This window comes from Diadema antillarum, unplaced genomic scaffold (assembly GCF_040938485.1).
Source record: "Diadema antillarum isolate AM-2024a unplaced genomic scaffold, OU_Dant_1.0 seq00000400_RagTag, whole genome shotgun sequence".
NCBI lineage: Eukaryota > Metazoa > Echinodermata > Echinoidea > Diadematoida > Diadematidae > Diadema > Diadema antillarum.
The window spans coordinates 402,753-425,000 of record NW_027271391.1 but is presented as its reverse complement, the minus strand read 5'-3'; the positions used below and the strand labels follow the sequence as shown (position 1 = coordinate 425,000).

Genomic DNA, 22,248 nt, shown 5'->3' with positions numbered 1-22,248 from the left:
GTAAAGCAGAAAAACGCTCTGAATTAACAGCTCAGCTGCGGCCATACATATGGATCTGTGGCGGCTAACAGACAAATTAAAATTCACGGCGAGAAACAAAATTGGTGGCCGCTTTCAAGATATTCTCGGGGGTGGGGAAGGTGTTCAGCGACAGCATAAGGCAGATGACCGCTACATAGAAAAGTCGCTGCTAAGGCTAGTTTAACTGTATAAAGCTTGTGCGTCTCAGTGTCTGTGTGTGCTATATTATAGACAATAATTGTTTGTGGTTATTCAGAGTCTATTGGCATCTGCAGGCGGAGTTATTCTTTTCGTTTCAGTACATGTTCGCGTGCAGTATAGACATGACCTCTAGCACGTATACAGGAAATGCAACGCTGTCAATTGCAAATCGCTTGCCATGTTTACCAAAACAAATTGCCCGTGCTGAGTAAAGCAGCATTCTAAACCGTGTATGGACGCTCTAAATGCGCGAGGGGCCCTCATTTTATTCCGAAGTCAGAGGTATATGCCTACTCTAATCTGATCTTTGGCTTGACCATCGTCATGCGTTTTTACATAGGGCCTATATTTCGAGATCATGCAAGCACTATTCATTATTCAATTCAATTCAATTCAATTCAATTCAATTCAATCATTCAATCATTTATTGTCTGATTTAAAAAATACAGAAAATCTTCCTCCACTGGCAAGATAACGGAGCATTACACGACAAGAATAACAAACAGATCACATATATAAAAAACAACAACGAACAAACAAACAAACAAAAAACAAACTGATAATTAATTAACAATTCGATAAATCATCAAACGATATATCGTAACTAATTAGACTGAAATACTAATGAAATGAAGAGGTATGTTTGAGACTATAAAAATAGAACATTACAATATACTATTAATGCATTGAATCTTTTAAACATGCTGACGTCTGACTATAGCAAATATATATCAAAAATGCAAAGTCATAAATACAAAATTGCACAGACCCTAAAAATATGTTGGGAGTGAAACATTGTGTGATGTACATAATGTACATTATACAGAAACCCAGGGATCACATGTCGCATGTGTGCCCAAGAAGAGCAGGAATAAGAAGAAAAGAATAGAGGTGGGAAAGGATGGACAACTGCCTCTATGGGCACACATTATTTTGATGTACACAAGAATAGACTGTGAAAGAAATCAAACCTTTCTTTTTTAAAGATTACTAAACATGTTCAATATCTATGGACTTTAAAGGTCCAGTTTACCTTTGGGAGTAGTGATTTCAAAAAATTTCAAGATATCACATTTGATGCATATGTGTAGGTCTGTTAATATCAAACTTTAAAGAGAAAGTAAATACAAGAAAATACCTGGCCTCTCGGGCCCAAGAAGACTCGCCTCACTAGTTTGGATATCAAAATATTGCCATTTCCATGCATGTTACACTTTTGTGCACACACACACACACACACACACACACATTCAGAGGACATATCGATGTATTTTCTGAAACTTTGTGTGTAGTGCCGAAGAGGTCATGACCTCTTCGGGAACTTTCCTTCCGTCAAAACAGAAGACATAAATCTACATACAAAACAAACAAGGGGAAATAGCCCGGTAAAAATAACAATGATCATCCTGATCCGACAGTTTTTCTGATCTGTCCATGATTTATAAAAAATGAAATGATTTTCTATCATAGATGATTCATCGATTTCCGACTGGTAGGGAATTCCAGAGACAATGTCAAATATTTCTCCCGGCTCCTATGACTTACCTCTGTTTTACTTGACCTGCTGTTTGACCCCTGGCCTTGGCCTCGTTGTACTCCTTCTGCGCTACTTCCTTCGGCTTCACCTCAGAGTGGTAGACCACGCCATCTATCGTCCTGTATGGTGAGGGGGCGTGGAGAGATCAGGTCAGAGTATAGAGGGGACGCGGAATTGGGGGGGGGGGGGGGGGGGTAAGGAGCTGCTTATTCCCCCAAACTGGGAAAATTAAAATAACAACAACAATCTTAACACAACCGATGACTTTAAGGTTCCTTCGGAGATTCTTCCCGTCAACGCGGACGTATACCATTCACCTTTGACATCCCCTATCTGCTCATCAGTCCCACAAAATACGCCACAAAATACAAACAAACAACAAACAAACAAACAAACAAACAAACAAAAAAAATAGACAAACAGACAAACAAACTTTCCGCGACTCCTGGCAATGTTCTACCTTAAAGCCACTGTCTGCCATTGGAAGCACTGATTACAAAAATGTTCGAGTTATCACATTTGATGCAAATGTATACTGTATGAGTTGTATCACAAAACATCCTACCATACAAAAAAAAAAAATCGCAATGAAGCCACAAACATATAAAGAGATACAATTTCATCGCTAATTTTCTCAATAAACCATAACTGTAGACGGTTTATTCTAGAAACGGTTTTAATAAAACTATTGTTCACATTTTATAGGCCCTATATTTACACTGTAACACTTACCATTGGTTGTACTGATTAACTGTTACACATTGGTTGTTCCTATCCCTTACTGACTTTTTAGAATTATTTTGAAGCACTGAAAATGTTTTGTTTTTAATCTGCAAATGGTTAATAGAGACTTTGAGAAGATGAAGCAGTACCTGTATGCACAAACAAAAGGGTCTCACAGGATTACATAATCATAGAAATTAAAGTAAAACAAAGTGGTCCTAATAAAAGATGGGACCCATCTTTTATTAGGACCTCTTTGTCTTTGGATATCTCAGCCATTTCAAAACCAATTTTCATCAAATAAACTTTGAATTCCTCTGAGACTTTTCCTCATTATCCCCCCCCCCCCAAAAAAAAAAAAAAAAGGTGGACGCCTGAAACCCCTTCTCAACCAAAACCAAAATATTTGTGGAACATTCCCCCAGGACTTACATGGAGAAGGCGCTAATGAAAGCATCCTCGGGTATCTTTACGGTGAAGGTGGCCTCTGCACTGTGGTTCTTGTTCATGTTCTTCAGCTTGCTCCGAAATTCCGTGCTCGAATAACGCGCCGTGATGTATGACGTCACAGAGATCTTCAGAATCTCGGGCGTCAACTTCACGCGGGTAAAATGACGTGGGAAGAGAAAGGGGGGGGGGGGGACAAAGACTAGATTTAAACCCAAGCAAGAATTCGTCATAAACTCGAGATCTGGGGCCCGTTTCATAAAACTTGTCATCAGTGACAACTGCCACATTTCTATGACAAATTTGCTCTTAGCCAGTCAGATGCAAGGATTTCAGTAGCTTGTCACATCTATGACAACTTGTCACTGATGACAAGTTTTATGAAAAATGCCCCGGATAATAGGAATTGCAATGATCTCCAGTCAGACAAGCAAATAATTTCTGTTTGTTTGCTTGTTTTTTCTTTTGTTTTGTTTTTGTTTTTGTTTTTTATTTCTGCATTCAATCAAATATAATTTGAATACAAACTTCAAAAAGTACTAAGACAAAGAATAACAAGTGCAGTGAAATAAATCGATAACAGTACCTAAATAGATACACATAGATGATTGCATTGAGCAATGTAGATACACAGAAACATACAATAAGATATACAGTATTTTTTCAGTAAACAACAGAGATCATTGAATGCAGGAGACCACCATCGTAAGCGATTAAGCTTGAAATGGATGAAGGCCTCATAAAATGACTATCCAACGACACAGCTCTCTTGGAGGAAGGTGATCAAATGAGTGCAGTGCTGTTGCAGGTGAGAGTGCAAGATGCAGTTGAAGGAAGAAAATAGAGATTGACAATAAGATGACAATCGTTTACCATAAATATTTGTTAGCTTAATTGGTTTGGAGAATATAATTGTATCAAATATTGTTTTAGTGAAGCTTTCAAAGAATAAATACTTCAACAGGACTTTATATTATCCGGGAGATTATTCCAAATGTCCGGACCCGAATGTCTTATAGATTTATGTGTCACTAATAATTTGGGATTCAAAAGATGGAAATTTCTACATATACGGGTAGGGTACGAATGGACAGAAGTATTAAACCTAAACATGTTATCAAACGATGATGGAAGTTGATCATGTATATATTTAAACATAATTACTGCTACTTGAATAATATTCAAATCAAAAACCTTCAATGTTTTAAGCTCATGAAATAAAGAATCAGTATGAGCCAGAAACTGCGATCCTGTACAAATACGTATAACATGATGCAAATGCTCATTCCAAGTCAAATTTGTATCTATATATACTCCCAGAAATTTTGAATTCGTTTTCTTTTCTAATGGGATATCATTAATGTTAATATGTATCAGCGTATCTTCATTATGAGAATGAAGTTTGAAATAAATGAAATGAGTCTTTTTTATATTCAAAGAAAGTTTGTTAGACTTAAACCAACTAGATACTTTACTAATTTCAATATCTAAAGTATAATTTAAAATCTTAAGATCTTTATGAGAATAAAATATGTTGGTATTATCAGCGAATAAAACAAAAGAGAGAAGACAGGATGTATTAATGATATCATTGGCATAAAGAAGAAATAATAGTGGGCCCAGAATTGAGCCTTGAGGAACACCACATTTGATTAAAAGGGATCAGATTCACAACCTTTGAAAGTGACATATTGTCTTCTATTAGTTAGATAATCTTTAAGCCATAAAAGTGCTTGTCCCCGAATACCATAATGACTAAGTTTGAAGAGTAAAATAGAATAGTCAAGAGTATCGAATGCCTTACTCAAATCACAAAATATACCTGCCACATGTTCTTTATTTGCAAAAGCACTCGTAGTTTTATCATAAATTTGTATTGATGCTAAATCAGTTGAATAATTCTTTATGAAACCATATTGATTGGGAATAAGTAAATCATACTTTTTAATAAATTTAAGAAGTCTATTATAAACATTTTTTTCTAAAATTTTGGATGTACTAGGCAACAAAGAAATGGGACGATAATTACTAATTTCATGAGGATCATTTTTTTTTTATGAATAGGATTAACTTTACCTATTTTCAGCAGATCAGGAAAAATACCTTGTGATAAAGAAAGATTAAATATATGGCTTAACGGTTCTGCGAGTGGATAAACTATTTCTTTCAATAATATCATACTTATTTTATCAAAACCACAAGATTTAGAGCTATTCAAAGATTTGGAGATATTAATAATTTCACTGGGACTTGTTGGATTGAAATAAATAGACTCCTGATTTTGTTTTTTTCTTTTATCTGTTATGAATCAATACCCTAACTTAAAATCAAATAAAAAAATGTTTATCATGTAATCATAAACCGAAATCCTGATTTTTCGTGTATACATAATATATGTACATACCAAAGTTAATGTTACGTCATTAATTACGTCATAACTAGCCATTTCATCTGATGCACATGCACGTTAATGCTGCCAATATCATGTTTTGCGAAAATGTGTTAACTTGTCCACTTCTAATGACGGTTTATTTCATTTCAGACGTTATTGAAAATTCTTCTTATCCATTGTCTCATTGGATACTCTGTTCATTAAAGCCAACATCGACCCGGTGTGGCACAGGACTTCGATTCAAGAAAAGTTAAAGGGGCATTCCAGACGATTTTTATAAGTTTAGGCCTACGTCATGGAGTACACAACTCAATAGTTCCATGTTGTGGAATTTATTGCGGTCCTTGAGCAGAGAAATCAATACTCTGAAACACCCAAAACAAATTACACTGGGAATAGGGCTGATGACAGAGGAGCCTCACATAATTCAGAAATGTCGCAATGTAATACATTACAATACCATAATTATGCTTAACAAGTTCATCTGCGTAGAATTTATGAATGCTTTCTTCTTTTGTTGTGCTTCCTTGAACCCTTACTCATGCATTTTTATAGCCAGGCTGCCATGTCATCATACTTGTTCATTGTGATCTGTTTTAATTTTCGAAAACATTCTTATTCCTCATCCCAATCACTATTAATGAAACTATGTACCCATGCAGTATAACCAATTTATAGTTATTCAAATGTAAAAGTCTGAAAATCATCCGGAGACGTTCACAGTCTCTTGCTGGCTATGGCCATAATGCTCTAGTTCCATGCCCTAGTGTGACGTAAGAAAGAAGTTTGACCCTTTTCGCGCGTCAAAGTTTGTCCAGACCTCTTGTCGCATGTTCCCACGCTCTAATATCGGACTATCTGTATCCTGAGATTTGGAAGTCGGGATAAACGTGTCGACGGAAAGAACTGTACAGCAAAACGGCTACTAATAACAAGCAGTGATTTATTAACACCTAGATGCTAATTAGCTGGAAGGGAATGCATTGGTTACACTATTAAATTGGAGGAATTCCGTCTCCACCCCCTACTTTGTGTTATTTTCCGGAGCGCTGGAAATTAGCGAAGTCTCTACTGCGATATCTCGTTCTTGCACACATGCGAGAGAACAATATGTACATCCAACTTTCGTGGTAAAACAAAATTGCCTTTTAAAATGGTCGGAAAGATAACATTAAAAATTGGACCCATGTGTTTTCGTTTGGCAAGATGCTTGTAATAATGACTGACTTTGATTTCCCTTATATATTTAATTGCTATGAATTTACATGCGAGTCTTATCCTTGCAGCGGTCAACGCGAACGGCGACGTGGGGTGATAATCACTTTGTTCGACTAATTATTACCAAAACCATAACTACTCGCCCCCACTGCTGCCGCATCAAACGTCATGATATCTATGAAGGCAGCAGACATAGAGCCGTACTTCTTCTTCTTCTTCTTTTCTTCGTTGTCGTCGTCCTGTTCTTCTCAATTCTTTTTCTTTCAAGCGGTATGGTGCTTGGTAGCGGTGGATATTGACAGTATAGTGATGAATGGATTGTTGGAAGAGGAGAAAAAGTATGAAGATAGGTAATAGGCAGACGACGATGTAGTATTGTAATAGATGGAGAAGCATAGATCTGCACGTATACCAGCTATACGTTTGAGTCAATCTCCATCAAGAGAGAGAGAAAGAGAGGTATTATCATATATATATATATATATATATATATATATATATATATATATATATATAGAGAGAGAGAGAGAGAGAGAGAGAGAGAGAGAAATTCAATGAGACGGACAGAAAGAGGGAGAGAGAGATGGCGATCCAAGAGAGAGAGAGAGATTGGGGGGGGGGGGGGAGATGATTTGAAAAAGAAGAGAGAGAAAGAAGAATCCAAAACATGCATACGGATCTCTGCGATCTCTTTGACTACTCACCGTGAGCACAGGTGTCTCTATTACGGGCTCTGACTCCCACTCAAAGTCGCCGGATCCGTAACCCGAGAAAAATCCGGCGACTCCTCGCTCTTCTCTGACCAGCAGGTCCCCATCGTCCAATTCAGCATCCGGGTCTTCCTTGGGGGCTTCAAACGGCCCTGTAAGGGGGGGGGGGGGGGGGGGAGACAATACAGGGGCGTCACCAGCTTTTTTTCAAGAGGGGTGCGTTTTGACACTAAATGTTTACGAGATTTTTGGACAGACATTTGGAACATAGGAGGAAGCTCTCAATCCCTAGACTTTTACTGTTTTTTTGAGGGAAACCAAGCGGGGAAAGGGCACCGGCGTAGCTAGGATTTAATCTTGTATGCGAGCGAGCAAGGGTGGGGAAAAGGTGTGGAAGTGCCGGAGGGGGTTGTACCCCCTATAAATGGATTATGGAATGACGGTGTGAAACGACAAATTACTGGCAGCGATATCAGGAGAATGTCATAACGACTACATGCGAGCGAGCGGAGCGAGCGAGCTTGAAAAATTTGACATTATGCCGTTCGTAGCCATATTTTTTTTTTTTTTTTTTTTGCTTTGGAAATTAAGGGGGGGGGGCACATCGGGCGCAACTGCTGGCAATTACTGGCAGCAACATCAGGTGAATGGCATAATAATCAAATGCGAGCGAGCAAAGAGAGCGAGCTTGGAAATTTTGACATTTTACAGTCCCAAAACTGCCATTTGGAGCCATATTCTTTTCGCTTTGGAAACAAAGGAGGGGTGGGGGCGCAACGGGCACAACTGCCGGTAATTATTGGCAGCAACATCAGGAGAATTGCATATCAATTAAATGCGAGCAAGCGAGCGAGCTTGAAAATTTTGACATTTTACAGTACAAAAAACTGCCGTTTGTAGCCATATTTTTTTGCTTTGGAAATTAAGGGGGGGGGGGCGCACCTGGCGCAACTGCTGGCAATTACTTGCATCAACATCAGGTGAATTGCATAACAAATAAATGCGAGCGAGCGAAGAGAGCGAGCTTTAAAATTTTGACAATTTACAGTCCCAAAACTGTCATTTGGAGCCATATTTTTTCGCTTTGGAAATAAAGGAGGGGTGGGGGCGCAACGGGTGCAACTGCCGGTAATTACTGGCAGCAACATCAGGAGAATTGCATAACAATTAATGCGAGCGAGCGAGCGAGCTTGAAAATTTTGACATTTTACAGTCCAAAAACTGCCGTTTGTAGCCACATTTTTTTTTTTTTTTTTTTTTTTTTTTGCTTTGGAAATTAAGGGGGGGCGCACTGGGCGCAACTGCTGGCAATTACTGGCAGCAACATCAGGTGAATGGCTAACAATTAAATGCGAGTGAGCGAAGAGAGCGAGCTTTAAAATTTTGACATTTTACAGTCCAAAAACTACCATTTGGAGCCTTATTTTTTCGCTTTGGAAATAATGGAGGGGGGGGGGGCGCACCGGGCGCAACTGGCAGCAACATCAGGAGAATTGCGTAACAATTTAATGCGAGCGAGCGAGCGAGCGAGCTTGAAAATTTTGACATTTTACAGTAAAAGACAAACAAACTGCCGTTTGTAGCTATATTTCTTCGCTTTAGAATTTAAGGGGGAGCATCGGGCGCAACTGCTGGCAAATACTGGCAGCAATGTCAGGAGAGCATAATGATTACATTCGAGCGAGCTTGAAAATTTTACATTTTACAGTATAAAAACTGCCGTTTGTAGCCATATTTTTTCGCTTTGGAAATTAAGGGGGGGGGCACCGGGCGGAACTGCTGGCAATTACTGGCAGCAACATCAGGTGAATTGCATAACGATTAAATGCGAGTGAGCGAAGAGAGCGAGCTTGAAAATTTTACATTTTACAGTCCAAAAACTGCCGTTCTTAGCCATATTTTTTCGCTTTGGAAAAAAACAAAAATCCAAATTAGGCTAATCAATGGTCATAAGCATCAAATTGCAAAGTCCAATCTTTCGCTTATCATTAACTTCGGAAGGCATGATTAACTTTGATTGTGAATAAGACGTTATAGACATCCGAAAAGGTCAGTATACTTCCATTTGTTTTCTCTGTCGCACAAGTGTAATGAGTCAAGCTGACTCTAACTTGTTCGCAGTATTATTATATGTAGGAAAAAAGCTGCTGAAAACTGCTTATCCAATAGTGGCGAGCCAATGGAGTAATATGAAGTTAAGGGGCCTGAGCTTTTGATCCTAGAAGAATCTTCGTCAGTTTGTAGCCATATTTTTTCGCTTTGGAAATTAAGGGGGGAGGGGCACCGGGCGGAACTGCTGGCAATTACTGGCAGCAACATCAGGTGAATTGCATAACGATTAAATGCGAGTGAGCGAAGAGAGCGAGCTTGAAAATTTTACATTTTACAGTCCAAAAACTGCCGTTCTTAGCCATATTTTTTCGCTTTGGAAATTAAGGGAGGGGGGGGGGGGGCACCGGGCGCAACTGTAGGCAATTATACTGGCAGCAACATCAGAAGAATGGCATAAAGATTAAATGCGAGCGAACGGAGCGAGCGAGCTTGAAAATTTTGACATTTTACAGTCCCCAAACTGCCGTTTGTAGCTATATTTTTTCGCTTTGGAAATTAAGGGGGGGGGGGGCGCACCAGGCGCAACTGCCGGCAATTACTGGCAGCAACTTCAGGAGAATGGCATTACGACTAAATGCGAGCGAGAGGAGCGAGCGAGCTTGAAAATTTTGACATTTTACTGTCCAAAAACTGCCGTTTGAAGCTATATTATTATTTTTTTTCGCTTTGGAAATTAAAGGGGGGGGGGGGAGGACGCCCGGTGCGCCCCTCCCCCTGGATCCGCCACTGGTAGTCAAGGGTGTGGGTTTATGTTCATGACTGGGGGAGGTATGACCAGCGAGGTGGCGTCGAAGTGACCAAGCGGGGAAAGGATGTCCAAAATCTGCACTTTTATCCCCTAAACTATTGTGCGTGTTTGTTTGTGTGTGTATGGAAAAGTTAGGAATTAGCCCAGGTCAAGTCTTTTTATTGGCAATGCGAGACATTTTTATATAGACTAGTATGTAAAGCAACACTGCAAAATCAATGATCTAGCTTTGATATAACGAAGCGTAAAGTACAAAGGTGTACATTCTACATCAAATTGCGCAACATTTGGTGACTCTTCGTTCGGATGTACTGAGTACACTGCGCACATCCTGCTTATATGCAGAATGCCAACCAGGAATCACGGTGAATCACAATGTTTTGTCGGGTCCGGGCTTTTTTAACAATGTTTCACACTATAATATGGTTAAAAGAAATCATAGAAAAAAAATCCTATTTCTTGATCACCCTTTCAGTCAAAAGCAGTTTACTAACACTTGAACTACTATTTCGGTAAGTCTTTTTTTTTTTTTTTTTTTTTTACCAGCGATTGGGAGGGGGCGCACCCCCCCCCCCTCCGTAGTTACGCCACTGCTTTTGGGTGAAATAATTGGACAGATTTCTTGAATTCTAACAAAAAAACAAGAAAATCTTTTCATCGCGGGAATTATGATTATGTGGGGTGGGGCAAATGGTGCGCTTGCCTTCCAATATTTTTATGGGGGCAACATTTTTGTTTTCTTTCAAAAGCAAGAAAATCTTCTCATTTCGGGAATTATTAATTAAGGGGGGGCAAAATTAAAATATGCTTGCCCCTCCAATATTTTTATGGGGGTAACTTTTTGTTTTTCTGTCAAAAAAAAAGATAAGAAAATCTTCTCGTCTCTGGAATTATGGAGGGGGGGGTGGGCAAAATGATATGCTTGCCCCTCCATTTTTTTTTCATTTTTTTTTTTAATGAGGCTAAGGCTCGCTCTCTAAGGGCTGGCAATATGGATTGGTCAGAAGTAACGTACATAGAGTTTACATACCTTTAAGTAGCACACGTACATGCAAACGTGTATAAGTGCTCCGTATCGTACGGATGTACAGTACGGTCGATAAATAGTAAACACTGTAGAATACTAATAGATATGTATAAAATCAGTGCTGCAGAACCAGGGGTGCGAATTGTTTTTGCCGAGGATTTTTTTTGTATGTGTGTGTGTGTGTGTGTGTGTGTGTGTGTCCCTGGTTGAAAATATGAGAAAAAAATAGAAAAGAATAATTATTTAGCGTCCGGCGTTGAGGTCGCTCGCAGACTGATTTTTTTTTTTTTTTTTTTTTTTTTAAGGATCTGAAGGGGGGTGCGTTCGCACCCAACGCACCCCCCCCCCCTGGTGACGCCCATGCAATAATATCAGCTCTCACTCCGACCTGCTCCGATGAATATGAAGTGCATTGTGTTGTTTATCATTAAGTCAGAGTATACCGTTAATAATGACTGTTTCTTGCAAAATTCATAATTAAGGAGAGAATATAGAACAGTAGCAGATGCTACGGCGGGACTTGAGTCAACTGAAGACATAATATGACATAAAATCAACAAATGGGTGGAACTGCGAGTAAAAGTCAGATAGATATCATAAGATCATCAATAGTTTAATCATCTTAATCCATATCCCCAAAAATCACATGCCTTAGACTTCTTCTTCAACTCAATCGTGCTGCTTTCACGATTCCTAATGAGATTAACGTGTACTTTTGTTGGGGGGGGGGGTATTGACAGATGGAAACAGAGAATATGGTAAAGTAGAGACACAACAAATATTGTCAATATTTCACATACCGGCAGAAAAAAAAAGAAGGAGGAAAGTGAAGAATTATTTATAGTCTTTCCCATGACTTGTCAGTTCAAACAAGAACTTCATGGGTAAACGTTTTATACTAATGTTGGGGTAGAAAATTTTTGAGTCACGCTACTCAAGCTTGCTTGTTGAAAACGAAGCTTTCGGTGTACGAAACGTTTCTTATATTCGGTTTCGGGTAAGGTATTGATAGAGTGCTATTCTGAGAATATCGTGTTTTGTGTAAGTATTTGGCCGAATAAGAAGTAATCAAAGGGTTTAAATAGGCAGGTACTAGATTATGAAGGATTTTGAAGGTAAATATGCAATATTGTAGCTTGATTCTTTCTTAAACAGAGAGCCAGTTAAATATGGTAAGCAGAGAGCACTTTTGTGAATAGCAATCAACATCAAGCACCAATCTCGCACATTTATTCTGCATCCTTTGTAACTTTTGCACAGTGGTTTTTTAACAACTTCCCAATGCCGTGTACAGCAATAATTAATATGAGGTGATATAAATGCATCTATACAATATGACGGAATCTGATAGAAAAGATTGTTTAAGCAAATCCCTCTATACTCTGTCACCTCTTCATACAATATGATATATTGTATTATGAAACTCAGTAAGATGACGTACAATGTAAAATGGAGAACAATGGCATGAAATGGAACATGGCACACAAGGCGAAGGAAATACAATGACATCATACATACTAATAATATGTAAGAAAGCCATAACTTACTGGTGATAATAGCGACATCATCGTCACGGAAATCGGCATCCGAAATACCCGGCGGCAGACACGAACCCAGAGAGGCGAGCGCGGCCAAGGCGAAAAGAGCTCCGAAAAATGCCAAAGAATTCATCTTTTTCATAGCCCGCCAAAAGCTCCCTGTTGATTTGAGTCACCTAGCACAAGTGTATAATTCGTGCCCGTTGAAAGAGGACAGCAGTAAAAGAAAATTTGGATCAACTTGCCCGCTTCCGACTCCTTGTGGGCGTTCTGACTATACCAGCCTTCCCAACAGGTATTTATAAATGATCGCGTCAAGCCGGAAATGGACACAGAGCGGGTGCGCGGCGCGTGTATGCAGGGACATTTTAATTTGCTGTTATCATGCATGACTAGAATTCATTGTTTATGCCATCGGAATGAAACTTCCCTTGCATTTTAGCATGACAAGCATCTTTACTGCAATGGAGCCCTTTGGAAGAAAACACCCCCAACATTTCATCGCATGTTGCAATGTAAAAGCCTTAAAACATTTTTATTGAGAGCGAGAGAGAACTTTAGTTCTATAAATCATGAGAAATAATGAATAATGAATCCTTTACTTTATTTGAACATAAATAAAAACAAGAACCCTGTTTGTCCATCACATGCTGCATTTTTTATTTAACGCTTCGTATCCAGTGGAAAAGGCGCTCTAAAAATATCTTTATTTTTATTTCATCGAAGAAGAGCATGACTTAACTTTTCTAGAATTGCATGAATCGGTATAAAATCCTCTGTTTCCAAATGAATTTACAATTACATGAATACATAGCACTAAAAAAGACTAATAAAATTGGCATGTCACAGTCTAAAAAGAAGTTCAAGAACAGAATGGATAGTATGAAATAACGAAATATTCATTTTGTCTCATCTATTTCCATAGTTTCTAAGTGAAAACAATGTCGCTGTAAGTTAGATACCACAAAAGAAACGAACAGGATGGAAATATTAAGTAGCAAGTGGTTACTTTAAGAGAAATATAGTTATTTTATGAGAAAAAAAAGATAGGAAAGTAAGAGTTTAGAAATTCGCGACATACCTGGCATACCTGGTAAATATTTCAGAAAGGTTTATTCTACTAGACTGAACGGATCGAGTTCACAATATATCCAATTCTTATATATTACACAAACGACACCTAAAACGAGTTTTAAACTAACGAGTTTAAGCTTTTCCAAACATGTCAACTTTCTGCATTATAATTACTCCCACTAAAAACCTTGCATACAATAAGCTCTATGTTTAACTCTGTCAATGATATTTATACATGATATATGTGAAGGAAAAAAGCAGTGTATATAATCTGATTAGATGATAAATGTGTATTGGGGGTGGGGTGGGTTTGGTACGTCAGTATTTCTGAAGAAAAATATAGTAAAAATACATAATGTTTCCCTTCTTGAAAACTAGCATTCGAACCAACAATTATTCTTGTATAATAGATTTCGTTATTCACCTTACTCCAGCAGTCCATCATTTTTTAAATGTTCTCTACTTGGAACTACGCTTTGAAACTATTCCATGAATATCTCAATGTTTATCCATAGCCACACATTCAACCATGAATATGTTACACGCACACAATCTATCAAACTGTACGACGTACATCATTAATATACAGACACTCATAATTTCATGTACGTAGGCAAGCCTTATGTATATAATATTATGATAGATTATGTCTACGTAAAAATTTATGTTGTATACGCGCGTATCATTGTAAATTGCACACTATTTCACTTGTTCTGAATTTCAGTAATATTGCAAAATGTTGCTTTATGCAGTTTTGCTACTGACAGTCCTGACAAGAGCAGGTAAACTAATCGATTGAGCGCCCTTGGCTGATAGGACAGGTTTCAAGTGTAGACAGGCTTGGATTGGAAGGAAGGAAGCAACCTACGTTTCCGTGCTGGAGTGAAAGTGACGTATGGTCCATGTTGGTTCACCGAGAGAGAGAGGAAAAAAAGAGGATCCCTGTACATGTATTGAAAGTGATAAGAGCAGTTTTTATTTTGTTTTGTTTTGTTGTTGTTGTTTTTTGTCAATATAGAGAATGTCACCTTTAAAGATACCTGTTACCTTTAATCACTTTCATATCAAAATATATATACAAAAAAAAAATGTGAATACTTGTGAAGGGAGAACAGATACACTGTATTAGTGTTAGAAGGGTTTTAGGAGATATTCAGGTATCACAATTTGACTGAAATTTGCCGCGCACATATATGGAATATGATTAACCCTTTCAGTATGTGGGTTTTTTTTACACCTATTGAAGACATATTTTTGTACGATTCTCACAAAATCCTTTTTTACGAAAAGAACAAATTTCTTTCTCTTCATTCTTATAGGCTAAATAAGGGTAATATTGTTCAATCAGACTTCAGAAAGAGGTAAGCCAAGTGCTCTTTCATTATGCTAGAAACAAAATAATATGTTGACTTTCCTTATACTTTTCTCTATATACCATTGTCTCACTGACATCAAAAATTTTTGTAAATCTTTTTATTCAACAATGACGGTACCAAAATTTAAAAAAAAAATGTAAAAAAAAGGTCTTTCTTTTTTTTACAGATTGTCCGATTTTCCTCAAACTTCACTGATGTATTCTCCAAAAACTTTTGCATTCACCCAATTCAAACATAAATTTGGTTTCATTCGCCTTTAACGAGTAAGGAAAGTTCAAAGATACCTTGCACTTTGAAAGAGCCTTCTGCTTTTTTGAGCAAAAACCCACTACTTGTTAAACAAGCTGACTTTAGTATTAAAATAATAAAAAAAAATGCACAGAGTCCAACAGAATGCAATTTTAATAATCTATGTTGAATTCCACGGTTCTATTTCAATTTTACAAGTAGTATATAGTATACGATATACTGCTTGTTAAACTGAAATCGAATTGTGGTAATATGCAACACCAAGGAGGGATTACTTCGTCGCATCGATTAAGATAAAAATCAGAAGGGAAGCTACAAAATCGTTTCGTTTGTCAAAGTATTTCCGGCAGACCGGAGGTGAATGTGGACCGAGTTTAACCACGGCTGCATCCGAAATGGAAGCGGGTTTTGGAGAGGCGTCAATCCGGGTGTCACGGCAGACGAATCAATATGGAAGGAAAATAGCAGACGGGGAAATCTCGTCGGCAAAAAAAAAAACCAAAACAAAACAAAGAAGAGAACAAAAAAACTCAAAGGCATGAGCACGGCAGGTTTTGATTTAAAACAATTTTGAAAACCACAGATTGAAAGGAAGGGGGAGGGAATCGATTATGAGAAATTGCACTGAACTGTAAGGTCGTTGTTGATTCTCCGGTTACAGGAAATGTTAATTCTCAACTACCAGAAGCCAGAAAAAAAAGTAGCAACGCCCACTTCGAAGAATGATAAAATTGACAGTTATCATCAAAATCTAACACCAAGTTGATATAATGTGAATAACAAATTTCATGAAAAATGCAACTTTAACTGCTACATGCACTGTGTTTGTTGTACATCTTTGGGGTCAGCCAGCGGTGCTGAAAGCATTTTACTGCTCCTTCAACATTTTACGAAAATGCTTAAAGCTAATGTGTAAAGTTAATGCTTAAAGATTTACTTGTGCATATCACAGGTTGCTATTTTATTCTCATTACTTTTTTTTGGCAACAATTTCTCGAACAATCTGCAAAATGTTTTTTACAGAACTCAACTATATAAACTGTAAACTATGAAGGTGTCTTACAAAGTAATATGAGGAATGTCCATTAGTTATTGTTGTTTACCTGTATCTGTCTGCAGGAGGAGGCGAAAAGCCACCCAAACAAAACAACAACAAACCATTATGTGGAGTAAATGATACGGTTTTATCTGCAGGTATGGGAAAAAAGTGATTTCAGCATTAGATAGTAGAATTTTATCAATTTAACCTGACCTTTGACCGTTTACCCCGGGACCCAAAATTCCCGAAGACAAACATTATTAAGCAGTACATGCACATGTAAGTTTTAACGAAGGTACTTTGACCCAAATCCGAGATATTGAAATAAGGGTGAATTTTAGCATTATCAATCTTTGACCTTGGACCCTTGACCCCATGACCCAAAACTTTCCTTAGAGAATTTTCCTCCTGTAATACATTTATTCACTAAGTGTGAAAAAAAAATGCCTTCAGACATTGCATGGATATGAGGGAAATAGCGACATTTTAAGAACTTGACCTTGATCATTGACCTTGAGCATGTGCACCCAAAAATTGACAGGCACAACTTCGTCCACTCTTATATTCCAAGTTTCATTAGGATACCTCAAAACGGTTTTTAAGTTACTGTGTTCACAAAACTGATGGAAGCACGAACGAGTGGACGGACAATCCGAAAACATAATGCCTCCGGCGACGCTTTGAAGGCCTGAATTCACGAAGGTGGTACAAATGAAACCATGGTTTAAACCATGGACAAAAACCATGGAGCGCCAAGTGTCGCACGGAATATTTCGTTTCGAAATTGGTCATTTCGTCGACAAAATGACCGTTTCGTTAACGAAATTATCATTTCGTGGACGAAATGTTCATTTAGTTACAAAATGTTGTCATTTCGTTACAAAATAATCATTTCATCGACGAAATGACTGATTTCGTAACGAAATATTCCATGCGACACTTGGCGCTCCATGGTTTTTGTTTATGGTTTAAACCATGGTTTCATTTGTACCACCTTCGTGAATTCGGGCCGTGCGGAGGAGGCATAAAAAATAGATAGTAAGTTGCCTTTGTATAATACCTGGTACTTGAATTTACTCAAATTAAAGATTTGAGGTAAAAGTAATTTGAGACTTTTTTCCCCAAAATTTTCAATTTTTCCCGTCGCCTCGGCGGTCTATGAACTGATGAAGTATTGTAGTAATTTTTCAATATCAAAGATTATTTATATCAATGTCATAACAGATATCATCCAAATGATCACGATAAGCGAGTACATTGTTTGTTATCCTACTTGCCATTCTCGCACAAACTCGTCTTTGTAGTGTCCTTCATCTAGGCTGTAAGTGAATTGTGTGGAATAAAAAAAAAAAAAAACAGGTCTCGTGTTGGAATTTGTGGTAATGTCTCAGATATAAAAATGAATGTAAATAAATAGATAAATAAATAAATAAATATATATATATATATATATATATATATATATGTAATTATATACTTTTGTGTGTGCACATGTGTGTCTACCTACACACAGCCTCGTTGCAAAAAGATTATATATATATATATATATATATGTGTGTGTGTGTGCGTGTGTGTGTGTGTGTGTGTGTGTCTGGAGTTACGCTCTTTTGTCTAGATGAAATGAGACAAAGTTGTGAAAAGGTCCTTCCTTCTCTCTATGAATCTGTTGAGATTTTACCATTAGTAAATGCACATAGCATTCAGCTATAGCTAGTGTTTTCAATAAAGTAAGTCAACTTTTTGAGTTACGTTCTTTTGCCGAGCCATGAGCCGCATTATGCAACGAAAGCAAACGACTGCAAAGTAATTTGAGATCACGCCCTCAACGTTAAAAAAAAATAGAGGCGAAATAATAATGACCTTCGCTTTCATTATTACACTTGAATGTGATACTATAAATACACATCTAGGTTATTACACCACCAGACAAGGTTATATCCCATCGAGGAAACTGACTCTCATTATTTTTCACCGAATTGATTGCATCTTCGCAATCATGATTTTTAAATTTCAGGTTACATAAAGAAGAAGAAAACATTTACATTAGTGGCTTGCATACATAGGCTTATGAAGAAGTATTTTTTCTTTCCCGATGAGCAGAATGAACAAGTCTATTCAAAGTCTCATATCAAGATAATACATCATTTATTCACATAACTCATATATTCAGTGTGTCCATAGGTGATAGCATGTATTGATGAGAAGAAAATATATACATATTGCATCTTATTGCACAGATAATGACCTGCAAGTACAGTAGTCTCGGCATAATCGGGTAGAGAAGCATGATTATTTTGTTTGTTAAGGGGGGAGGTGTTAATCCCAAGAGCTTGACTTCTACGAGTCATACCGCCCACAAGTTTGCCATTTAAAAAAGGGTCCATAAGTCATACACACACGTCGAATCATACAGCCCACAAGCTAAACCCCAGGTCCACTAGCTAGACAGTAGAACAGGCCCATGAGCTACAATATTGATAGACTCTAAGCAAATAAGGCCCACGATCTCAACACAATAAGCAATAAGCAATAAGGCCCACAAGCTTGACATGATAGGCAAAAAAGGTCCGCGAGCTTGACAATAATTCTATACGTAAATTAAGCCAGCCATGTAATGACGAGCTGGTGCGTTTATTCTTGCCTTGCGTCAATCTCGTGGACCTTGTATATGCTTAGTGTCTAGCTTGTGGACAGTATAGCTATTGTGGGCCTATTTTATTTGATGTCGGGTTCTTGGGCCTCGTTCACTTAGTGTCTATAGCTCGTAGGCTCTATGACTTGTGGAAGTCGTGCTCGTGATATGCACCCCTGTATAGCGCAGAGCATTTGGATCACCAGATTATTATGCGGAGTACCCGATAAAGCGTTACCCGAGTATGCGGAGACTGCACGATGGCCCACTTGATAAATGAATGATTACACTAATTATTCATGAGATGAGAAGAGATGATCCACTTACATTCCTCTTATTTCTTGTTTTTTTTTCTCGAGAGCAAAACACAGGCAAAAAACCCCATACTTTTTAGAGATTTAGAAAATTAGACCAAAGAAGAGGGCCATTGTACTATGCATTTTTTTTTAACCATGAGCTAAGCTCTATAAAGAGTGTATGATTTGCTAAGATAGAGACCCGCATGTTGTAAACTTAATAGCTAATTATGGAGCGGAGGACCGTATCGTCGATATGTTCTGCATGCAAAAACGAGTCAACATTGAAAGTTTAGTCAACCTTAAAATGTTGACCCACATGATAATTATTTCATTCAAATTTTTACGTTGGTGTCGGTGATGTGTCCAGCTTCCCTGGTAGTGTTCATTCAGAAGAGTTTTGTAAAAACTGCTAGGGTATCAGCCGACAAACTTCGGTTGTTTATTTTTTTTTTTAAGGATCATAATATTTATAATATTCATAGATTTCACGTTACAATCAGCATAAATTCCCCAGAACATCTCTCTGTAACAGAGTTTTAACATTTCAAACAATTTAATCGTTTTATTCACTATGTTTCTCTTATCTTTATATTTTCTAACTACATGTACTATTTTGTTGGACAACGCTGTTCAAATCTGTTCGGCGCTTAAACTCCAGAGTGATAGATCAATAATTTCTCGTCCGGTTTATGTGGTATTTTCTTCATAAAGATCTGACATCCATTAGCAGAAAAGATACAGTTTTCAGACTACTACCAGTATTTAAACAAGAGACACAGGGGTTTTGCGCTTACCTGAGTATCGCAGGTTCACCTTCCACGCATTCTTGCAGACTTTTACCTGAGAACATTGGAAACCTGGGGGAGGGGACAGCTTTGAGAGCTTCTTTGGGGGGCATTGGCGTCCATTAGCATATTCCTTCACACTAGTAAAAAATACCTGCCAAGTTCACTGTATTCAGAAAATTTAACTATGCAGTTAAAAAAGGACTTGACTGTAAAAACTGCACCCCAACCCTAGGGCTGCGCCACTCGGTCTCGCGTTCACCCGTTTCTCGCAGTGCTCGGTGTGGTGAGTTAGTCTCAATCTTCAGCCACGAGGCCTTGTCAAAAGGCTACCCCAACCCCCATTCGATCCCCGCATAGTCCCTGGAGATACCGTGAATAACTTGAACTTTGGTTTGAGTTTCTTCAGTTTGTCTCCCTCTACAAATGAAAATTTGTTAAGATCGCAACTGCTGATCTGTAAATTAACAAACATGTCGGAAAAAAGGAACCAGTGGGACTCGAACCTGTCATCTACTGCTTTCCGGGCAGCGACACTACCACCAATCTCGGAATCTCGGAGCTTGGGTATTTGTTCCATGTTCATTGTGTCACTGCCAGCAACCAGGGACAGCTTGATGGTAGTCCCACTGGTTCCTTTTTTCCGACATGTTTGTTAATTTACAGATCAGCAGTTGCGATCTTAACAAATTTTTATTTGTAGAGGGAGACAAACTGAAGAAACTCAAACCTGAGCCTTCACCTCTCTGAATAATATCTTTCTTTCATTTTATCCTATGCCTTGTCCGCCTTGGACTACTTAACATAACAATGTCGGAATCTCGGAGCTTGGGTATTTGTTCCATGTTCATCGTGTCACTGCCGGCAACCAGGGACAGCCTGGTGGTAGTGTCGCTGCCCGGAAAGCAATAGATGACAGGTTCGAGTCCCACTGGTTCCTTTTTTTCCGACAAATTTTTATTTGTAGAGGGAGACAAACTGAAGAAACTCAAACCTGAGCCTTCACCCCTCTGATTAATATCTTTCTTTCATTTAACTTGAACTTTCTTTAAAAAACAACAACTATGCATTTGTATCAGGTAAATTATCACACTTGTGATAACATACTGGGTTTGGTGACAAATTTGAGCATATGTTTTCAGTCATCAATGTACTAATTCATAGTACTAGCATTAACTTAATAGCTCTGTCACTTCTGGTTCTAGTGAAGAAGATTTTTAAAGATTATTATTATTTTTTTTTTTTTTGGAGGTGGAGGTGGGGTTGGGTGGGAGAGGCACGGCCCCCGAGAAGGAGCATGATACCCATTAACGTCATTTCAAAAATTAAGATCCTATCCCCGTAGGGATGCTAGCTGCCAAGTAAGATGAAAATCTGTCATGGGATTTCCAAGAAGAAGATGATGAAAATGTAAAAAGTTTACCCACGACACACGACACGACGGACGCCGCACGACGGATGCCGGACGCCGGACGCCGGACGCCGGACGCCATAGCAATGATAGCAATAGCTCACTAAAGCCTTTGGCTCAGGTAATCTCAAAAGGATGAAAAGTACATGAAATATTGCAAATTAACCTTTCTGATAACAAGGTCGAGGAAAGTGATGTCAATGTTAACTAACAATATAATAGCTAAGTTTCAAAGCCCTCGCCAGTACTGCTCACGTGTAAAATATTAGTTTATTGTAGAAAGATCAAAGTGGACTATCAACCGTGCTGTTTAAAGTGAACATAAATTTAATATTGTCTCGTTGATCTTGTTGTTGTTGGTACTAGGACAGCTATTTTTATTTCTCTATGTGATACTCATTTTATATTCTGAACATAATCCTCTAAGGCATGAAAAAAAGTAACTTGTGATTGGTGAGAATGACCTTCATACACATTTCAGTATCAGTTACGAGATGAATACAATCAGTATCAATTTGCGCTACGTCGACATGTCTCTTCTATTCTAAACCATGCTTTGAGCAGGTTTAAGCCTGCTCGTCCTATAACACCACATATCCGTGAACTGAAGCTTATGATAATAAATAATCATGCTTACCGAATAAACTTCGTCACTGAATAGTGTATGTAGAGTATTGCACATAACTAGTGTGAAGGGTGTAGCATAAAG

The 22,248-nt window shown here is 38.1% G+C and overlaps 1 protein-coding gene across 1 annotated transcript in view; it reads right to left on the bottom strand.

Moving 5' to 3' along the window:
• LOC139732102 (inter-alpha-trypsin inhibitor heavy chain H3-like) overlaps window positions 1-12,932 on the bottom strand; it is a 26,218-nt gene extending 13,286 nt beyond the window's left edge. Inside the window, exons 1-4 of the mRNA XM_071642970.1 lie at window positions 12,684-12,932; window positions 7,244-7,401; window positions 2,915-3,078; window positions 1,768-1,878 (exon numbers count right to left, since the gene is read on the bottom strand). Coding sequence (XP_071499071.1) covers window positions 1,768-1,878; window positions 2,915-3,078; window positions 7,244-7,401; window positions 12,684-12,816 — 566 coding nt within the window. The 5' untranslated portion in view covers window positions 12,817-12,932. The remainder of the gene's footprint in view (window positions 1-1,767; window positions 1,879-2,914; window positions 3,079-7,243; window positions 7,402-12,683) is intronic.
• Between the last annotated feature and the right edge of the window lie 9,316 nt (window positions 12,933-22,248).